The sequence below is a fragment of the Arachis ipaensis genome, chromosome B06 (genome assembly GCF_000816755.2).
Source record: "Arachis ipaensis cultivar K30076 chromosome B06, Araip1.1, whole genome shotgun sequence".
Taxonomy (NCBI): Eukaryota; Viridiplantae; Streptophyta; class Magnoliopsida; order Fabales; family Fabaceae; genus Arachis; species Arachis ipaensis.
In genome coordinates, this window is record NC_029790.2 from 131,174,582 (window position 1) to 131,183,408 (window position 8,827).

The 8,827-nt window shown below is 35.5% G+C and overlaps 2 protein-coding genes across 2 annotated transcripts in view; both read right to left on the bottom strand.

The window, feature by feature from the left end:
• LOC107647655 (protein FAR1-RELATED SEQUENCE 5-like) overlaps nucleotides 1-1,981 on the bottom strand; it is an 8,838-nt gene extending 6,857 nt beyond the window's left edge. The window contains exon 1 of the mRNA XM_021105708.1: nucleotides 1,850-1,981. Coding sequence (XP_020961367.1) covers nucleotides 1,850-1,981 — 132 coding nt within the window. The remainder of the gene's footprint in view (nucleotides 1-1,849) is intronic.
• LOC107647657 lies at nucleotides 3,534-5,264 on the bottom strand. The gene is made up of 3 exons (XM_016351715.1): nucleotides 5,111-5,264; nucleotides 4,533-4,888; nucleotides 3,534-4,490 (listed from the first exon to the last, which is right to left on the bottom strand). The coding sequence occupies exons 1-3, from the start codon at nucleotides 5,262-5,264 to the stop codon at nucleotides 3,534-3,536; spliced, it is 1,467 nt and encodes a 488-aa protein (XP_016207201.1).

The window sequence follows — 8,827 nt, forward strand, 5'->3', positions numbered from 1 at the left end:
TGATTTTTGATTTTATTGATCAAAATAATAAATTTTGTTATTTCTATAGTATTATCCAACTTAAATAGTAAAACCAATGAGAATAAGTAAAGAGGGACGAAGTGCCCCACCAATGGCAATGTAGATGATATGATAGATGAGGAAATATAAAATAAAATAAAAAGTGATATTATCATATTAATGCATATATTTTGGAAAATCATACAAGCATGCGCATATTAAGGAATCACATATTTAATTATTTATTATGGCTCATGCATGTGGTTCTTTGTTTAGTCATTCAAAATTTTCACTGTTCTCTCATGTTCTATGTGCTTCTTCATGAATTGTCACACCAATCTTTGGTTCCTTGATTAAGCAAACTCAAAAGTCGTCTCTGAATCAAATTCAATGAATTTCAAAAGGGTATGCTTTCTAAAAGAATGATTTGTATGAATAGTAGCTATTGAGAAGAATTAATGTATTTGTTAGAAGGGATCCCTTGTTAGAATTGTCTCTCAGATATTGCTAGTTTCTTGAATTAACAGAAAAAAAAGGAGTATAATTATTTAATTAAAATCTTACGGTTTCATTATTTGACTGTATTAATATTTTATAATGAGGGCAAATTTACCTATATAAAATAAATGCTGAAAACCTTTGCCTGATTACAACAATTGAAAACTTGTTTCGTGAATGTCTTGTTTTAATTTCTATATAATTCGTGGGAGCCAACCACGGTTTCAGAGTACACATAAACCGTGGCTGGCAGCAAAGGTTTATATGCAAGAAGAGCTCAACGTAAACCGTGGGAAACAGCCACGGTTTACTCTTGGTGAATGCAACACATAAATCGTGGGTGACAGCCACGGTTTATGAAAAAGATGGTGTGCATAAAACCTTGGAAGTAGCCACGGTTTATGCATGAACAAGTATAAATATAGAAGCCGTTGCTAGTGAGGGCGGATCACATTTGAGCATTGAAAATTTTGTGAAGTTGGTGGTGTGAGAGAGAATCCAGAGAGCTTTGTGGTTTAAGGGTCGGATTGAGGTTTTGAACCAGTTGAGCGATGGACCGATAGAAGACGAATTTCGTATGTGCAGGTTAAATGGCGTTGCGCATGTGGCTGGATATATCGACCAAGAGGTTAGTTAAATAACTTTTTTATTATTATTATTATTATTATTATTATTATTATTATTATTATTATTATTATTATTATTATTATTATTAATGCTAAACCGCAATATGCTTTTTTTTGTTGACTAGTATTGTTGTTATCATTATTAATATTATTATAAATATTATTATTATTATTTTAGTTGTGACTTTTTAATTTTGATTATTTTTATAATTATTATTATTATTACTATTATTAGTAATGTGACTTGTTAGTATTATCGTTATTATTATTATGTTATTGTTATTATGGTTATTATTATTATTGTTATTATTGCGAGTTGTTAGTATTATTAGTGTTGTTGTTGTTACTTTTGTGATTCCTGTTGGTATTGTTAGCTTTTTTATTGTTGTCGTTATTAGAACTATTGTCATAATTAGAGTACATAGAAAACCAATGTTGGTGTATAATAATTTTTTAAAATTATATTAGATGTTGTTAGTATTGGTCGTGTGTTGAGAATTTTCTTATGCATATTTTTGCAGCCTACTAGGGTTATTAGTGGTGTCAGGAGACAACAGAATATGCCTTTACACGACCGGATTATACCGTATCTGGAGACCGCGGGCTTGTATCACCTGGCTAGGCTGAACAGTCAGTGATTTTGGGTTGATGAGCCTCTACTTAGCACATTCATTGAGAGGTGGCGTCCTGAGACCCACACCTTTCGTATGCCCTTTGGAGAGTACCATCCGCTGAGGATGACGGTGCTCAGCACGCTGTTGGTGAGGATGTTGGTGGTGTGGCAACAGGGATGGATCAGCCCACCTACAATGTGGGAGGTACCTCTCAGCAGTTCGGGAGTGTTGACGCATAGGCATTCGCTGACTTTACTACCGTGGCCGTCGGCATGGATATCGATGATCCTGTTAGTCAGTCAGAGTTCTTTAGAGATATAGCAGACATGCTGAGGGACGACGATGCCACCCATTATAGGCCACAGATGCCTGAGGTTCATTCCCAGTTTGCCGAGTACCAGCCACCGAGTCACGATGTTCAGCATCAGTTGCCGGTTGACCTCAACGAGCCTGCAGCCTCTCCATCTGACCCATGGTTTGCATTAGGATGGACCCCAGCATCAGCATTCAGCACCGTTCCCCCACAGCCATTCGCACCAGTGGCGGACCAGAGACCGAGGAGGGTGAGGCGTCCTCCTTTGTGTGGCACCGGAGGTCACTTGCTTGGTCATTTTGATGATGATGACAGTGACACCATCGAGGATGCTGATTAGTTATGTGTTCTTTTTTCATAGGGTTGGGACTATGTTAGATTATGTTCTTAGTATCATGTTTATGTTTTTATGTTCCAGACTGCTGTTGCATATTATTTGCTATGTATGTGATATTTATGTATGTTGTATGATCTACAGCTACGAAATAGCTTGTCACAAGTATTACGTGCATTCATAATGAAACCAAAGTAATTCAATTAAACATGTAAAATAAAAGGACTTAAACAAACGAACTTAGTACACTGACCAAAGGAACGACATTTATTGACTCAACCAACCTTACATTACTCAAATTAAGACCTCTTAATAGAACTTACAAAACAACAACGACACCATAAACGTCATAACATCTAAGCTTCACCTCCAGCAGTATGTCTCCGCTGGTCACAGTTCCTCCGCGTATGCCCAGGCTGACGGCAGAGGCCACAGCGCTTCGGCTGGTTCTCAGCAGACTGATCCATGCTACCGCGGATCCTGGTTGCCTTCGGACGACCTTCCCTTGCACGTCTCATGTTAGGATCAGGTATGACAGTTGGTCCAGCATATGGGGCCATAGACCTTCTGGGATAGGCGAAACAAACCCGTACTTGTAAATGTTGAACACCTCACCCATACGATACACCTTGTGAACATATGACGCTCGATTCAGGCGCGAGTGGGCGCAACATGCAATGGCGTGACAACATGGATAATGGAGCGGCTAAAAGTGGCCACAATCGCATGTGTGATCCTTAAGGGAAACTCGATAGCTACCTAGCGATAAGTTTCCAGTCGGTGTCGTCTTGGCCACCGTGTACTCCGACTGGTGTCTATCGTATAACGTGACGGTGAAGCACCTTGAGTCTCTTATGTTCCTCTCAATAGCCTTCACCAACGCCTGACAAAATTCATGGCAAGATCCAACTTGCGCCTCTGCTGTTTGTCCGCGGAGCAAAAATAGCTCAGCAAGCCTCCCATAAGTAGACTTAACCAACGAAGTGACCGGCAGGTTCCGAGTTCCCTTTAACACGGAATTCACGCATTCACTAATGTTGGTTGTCATGTGGCCGAACCGTCTACCGCTATCCTCGTGTTGGGTCCACTTCTCATACTCCATCCGGTTGGCCCAGTCACACATGGCCAGATTCTCAGTCCGCATGATGTCAAACCAATAATAGAACTCCATACTTGCCATGCAAGTGGGTACCGTCAATACTCACAAGCGGCTTGCAATGCCGGAAGGCCTCGATGCAGGGTGGAAATATCCAGAAAAGACGATGAAAGTACACCGTAGACTCATCGACCTGATCCCCAACTCGAACAGGAAAGGTCTTCAACACAGTCACTGTTCCGGCCATGGTCAACTGTACCCCTAGCATCCAACGTGGCAACTTGGCATACGACTCTTCCCAGTCTCCATATATTTGTGCGACTACCTTTTGTTTTGCCATCCAAACATTCCTGTAACTAGGCCTGAACCCATAATCAGCTTCTGTTGCTTGTTGCAAGACCTTTATCGTAACCGCAGCATTTGCCCTAACCAACGGAAAAATCCTCGCACAGATGACGTGGTAATCAAGCTGACGGTGATCACTGGAAATAGAGGTGGCCAAGCAAGTGTGGGGACCGTTGTACCTCCTAACCTCCCAAGTGCCCTTTCGTGCACGAAGCGATATGTGAATCAACCAAGTACAACCCTTGCCAAACTCCTTGCATTTTCCATGATACTTCAGATGATCCGATTCCAAGACTCGGTACTTAACACCACGACGGATGCTATAGTCCTTCACACTCAGAACAGCTTCATCTTTATTCTGGAACGATTGCCCAACCTGAAATTCTGTAGAAGAACCTCCAATTGTAGCACCTCCGTCCGCCTGTTGACCCAAAGCCTCCAAGTTTAGAGTGGAGAAGTGTGGAGGGTATTGCTGTGTGCCATAACTTGAAGGCCCGTGTTGTGCATGTGGATTAGTACCTGTGTCATCATCACTGTCCCCAATGATATCTACAGGTTCATGGTCAGAGTCATCGTCCCGTATTGCATTCTCTACTCGATCAGGTTCCCCAAAGCCTTGATCTTCATGAAGAATTATGCCATCACCTGTATCCGCCTCAAATGCCTGCTACCAGACCCCAGGATTTTCCAACGGTACAAAACCAACTGCCTCCGTTCGTTCTAAATCAGCCGCGAAGGAAGGGGATGCGATCTGCGGAACAGGTGGTCGGGCCGCAGGCATCGAACTAGACGCACCGCCCGTGGCAGTCGAGCTATGAACTGGAGCTGATGCCCCAGAACTATCGACACCAACCTCCAACTTCGCGAACAACTCGTGTATTATGACCTCCGGAAAGCTCCTAACACAATGAAACAGAACCCTAATATCTTCATCAGCCGCTAGCACAAACGTATCATACTTAACACCGGTCGAGACCACTGCGATGAAAATCTTGTAGAATAGCTTCTTCACCCACTTGCTTCCAAATACCCCAAGTTTCTGCAAGATGCTGTTCTTCACATCTGACAAAGTGCTTGATGAACTGATGAAAATACTCAATGGTTCTCTGTCAGTGAATTTCACACCATTTTTTTTTGCTTCTTTTGATTTTCCCAGAGCAATGCACTAAGACAAGAAAACTCTCTTCCTCACTTGACATCGTGATAATGATCTCTCCTCAGCAGCTTGAATCTCACTCACATATATATATAGATTTTCTCTCCTCATAAACCGTGGGAACTCACAATGGTTTATGCCTATTCGAACCCCTTCATAAACCGTTGCTGCTAACCATGTTTTATGCACATTTGTCTTCATAAATCGTGGCTGCTTCCAACGGTTTCCACCAAGAGTAAACCGTGGCTGCCTCTTACGATTTACGTTGAGCTCTTCTTGCATGTAAACCTTTATTGTCAGCCACGGTTTATATGTAATCTGAAAACCCTTGTTGGCTCCCACGGATTATATAAAAAGTGAAACAAGACATTCACGAAACAAGTTTTCAGTATTTATTTTATATAGGTAAATTGCCCTTATAATGATGCATATGATCATTAAGGGGGCCAAAAAATCCCCAGCAAGAACAAATACTAATTAAGAAGCAACTAGAATATATTAGAATAATTGGTGGTTGACCGTTGAACAACTATATGGCGACATGTTAAATTGATTGAATATATATTAGTACACTAATTAAAAATAAACTATTAATTAATTATTATATTTTTATATATAAATGTGTATTATTTTATTTATTTTTCATTTATATTTTTTAGATAAAATTTATTTTTTATTTTTTAAGTACGTCAAAAATTTTAAAAATGTTTTTAAATTTTATTTTATTTTAATTTTATTTTTAAAATTTTGATTTGTATTAAATATATTTTTGACAGTTAAATTTTTAAAATATTTAAGATCATTTAAGTAATAATGTATGATAAAAAACTATGTCTATTTTACTTGTTTTAAAAGTTATTTTTGTAAAATTATTGCTGAATTTGTCTTAAATTTTTTAAAAAAATTAGTCATTATTAGTATTTTTTATGTAAATCGAAAATTTTTTAGATAAAATTAAACAAAATAAACTTTAAAAATATATTTAAAATTTTTAACAAATAAAATTTAGACATATTAATCTTTCATGTTTACTTGAATGGATCAGATTCAATGAAAAAATCAAATATCTATATTGTCTTTTGTTCATTGTCCGTTTACACTTTGGGAAACAAAGCTCAGGAGAAGATGTAAACTGGTCTAGCCCAAATAATATCAAAGAGTTTTTTGAGACATGAGTAACCATAAACATAGAAAATAGCAGTAGATAGAACAAGAACATATGATTTGTAATGTCATACCCATAGATCACTCTATTATTTCCTTTAGTTGGGTCAATATCTAACACAAATTTAAAAGGAAAAAAAAAACCCCCTAAATTTAGAGAAAGAATGAGTCAGGAACTGTAATTTGAACTTGGAAGTGCGAATTGAGTTCTTATTATTACTCATAGAAATTTATTACTTCTATTGTAGCCAATATAATCAATTTTAGGTATACAAAATTTTGTTAAAAAAAATGAAAAAAAAAAGTTTGAAAATTCGAGGCCGGACATGAAAGAAAGACTATTATGTACAGTTTTCATATTTTTTTTATAGCTTTATTCGTTGCTGATAAAACTTGATTATTTTGTTTGTTTACCAATACAACGAAAGAATTATGTCACATATATAGTACCAAACAACATTCCAAATTATTAATTGTGAAAATTAAATTCACATTTTTATAAAGAATTTATCTATTTTATGTCTTAAGAATACATATTAAGTTTATAAATTAATAAATTTTTTTATTAAAAATATAAAAATTTAAGTTTTTAAGAGTTAACTAAATTCTTTTATAAAATATGAGATTATTTTTGTTAACATCAACCATGTTAATCATCCTTTCATGGAGAATGGAGTAGGGGTGTCAAAAATCTCCAAGAGCGGAGATTTTCGCGGCCCTAAATGGAGCTCAATAGTGGAGAATTTTTTCCGTGGAGATGGGATGGGGAGCGAAATTCTCCCGAGACAGGCGTGGGGACCGAGCGGAGATCTCCGCTCCATCCCCGATAATTTCTCGAATTTTTGAACTTATTTAATAACCCTTACTTTATTTTTAATATATGGATTTTTTTAGTAATTTCATTCATTGAAAAATCCTAACCCTAGTATTCAAGATTTTATTTTATGGACTATGATTTGTTATGTTATATTTCTGGACTTATAATCTTGGATAAGATATGTTTATGTGTTTGTAATAATATTTTGTAATTTGTTTTTTAATTTTTTTGATATTTTTTATTATAATTTTCATTTGAATGTTAAACATAGGGAGATGGAAAATGAGGTCCCACGGAGAACGCAAAAAACGCGGGAACACAGGAATGGGGATAATTATTTCCCATCATTATCATCAATAGTTAATAATTGATAATATGTACATAGAAATAATCAAATAAATTAGTCAATGTGTGTGGAAATTAAAAAAGAAACAATAATGCTAGAAACCAAGATGATTTCAGTCAAATATTTTTGGATGAATTCAAAATCTCTATGTGAATGGTGTTTATGCTAGGCATTATGATGTTTTTTTTTTTTATAAATTGGATGGTCCTGAATCTGTTTTTTGATTTATCATGTTTTAGGCATTTGGAGAGGAAATGAGGGTGAAAAGACGGAAGCTAATTGAATCAGTTTCCGTGATTCACGTTGCAATGATACTGAACGTATCTCCTCCTAATTTGAATGTGATAAAACATTTAATAACTAATATTTTAAATCATAAATAAATAAAACTAATTATTATATTTATAATTAATTAAGTTGTTCTATTCTTGACTGTTTTGGAATTGGTTCCATATATTTTTTCAAAAAGAAAAGGGAAGAATATTGTAGTGAATACAATAAAGCCACGTGGGAGAAAACAGCGATGAATTGATAGGAAATTAATTGATGTATGATACATAAGTACATAAATAACAATGAAATTTCATCACGATGACCCAACAAATAAAATAAAATAAAATGTTGCAATATGGTTTTAAACAAAAGAAGATAAAGGGTCAATGTGAATTTGGAATGAAACTTCCGCATTTGTATAGAAGAAGCTAGAAAACTTAGAATTAGAATGTGACACAAAATTGAAGGTTAATAATAAGGAAAACATTTCAATTCCCCTATAGTTGAGATATAGTGCTATACTAAATTTTAACCATGCATGTCATATTATTGATGAATTGATAGGAAGCAAGGGTTGATATTTGGACATTCAATCATTTTCAAAGTAACATATTTTAATTCCCTTATAATATATTCTTTTGGGTCACTTTCCCTGTCCATTTAGGTAACGATATGGCCTTATATTGTTTCCCTTCTCCCAACCAATGAGAGTGACCTAATTCTCAATGCCATCAAGTATAATTATTAGTACAAATATCTTACTCAACTGCTCTTAATTTATTTCTAGATAGTTTTTCTCCTAGATAACTACATCAGGTTTAAATCCCAGCAATAAGTGGGTTGTACTTGAAGAGTCTTCACTAATGTGTGTTAAGTGCGTGTATGTATGACTAAATAAAAAAAAATATTCAAAAGTAATTATTAATTAGTTTATTTATTTATTTAAATAAATATCAAGAGTTTAAATTGATAGTTTATTTTATTTTATTTTTTTTTGGAAAAACCTTCGTCACATATTCACATGAGTATCCAAGAACATCATAATGGCTTCAAAGCAATGAAATGTGAGAAAAGAATAATAATCACACATTTTTTTTTTTAATTGATATCAAAATTGAAGAAGACGATTAAGTCTTTTTCCATGGACACGTAAACCTCAAAGGTGTTAGTTGTGCATATCTACCATTTATATAACATCAGAAATTGAAAGTGGACAAAATATAAAAATATATATAAAAAATACAA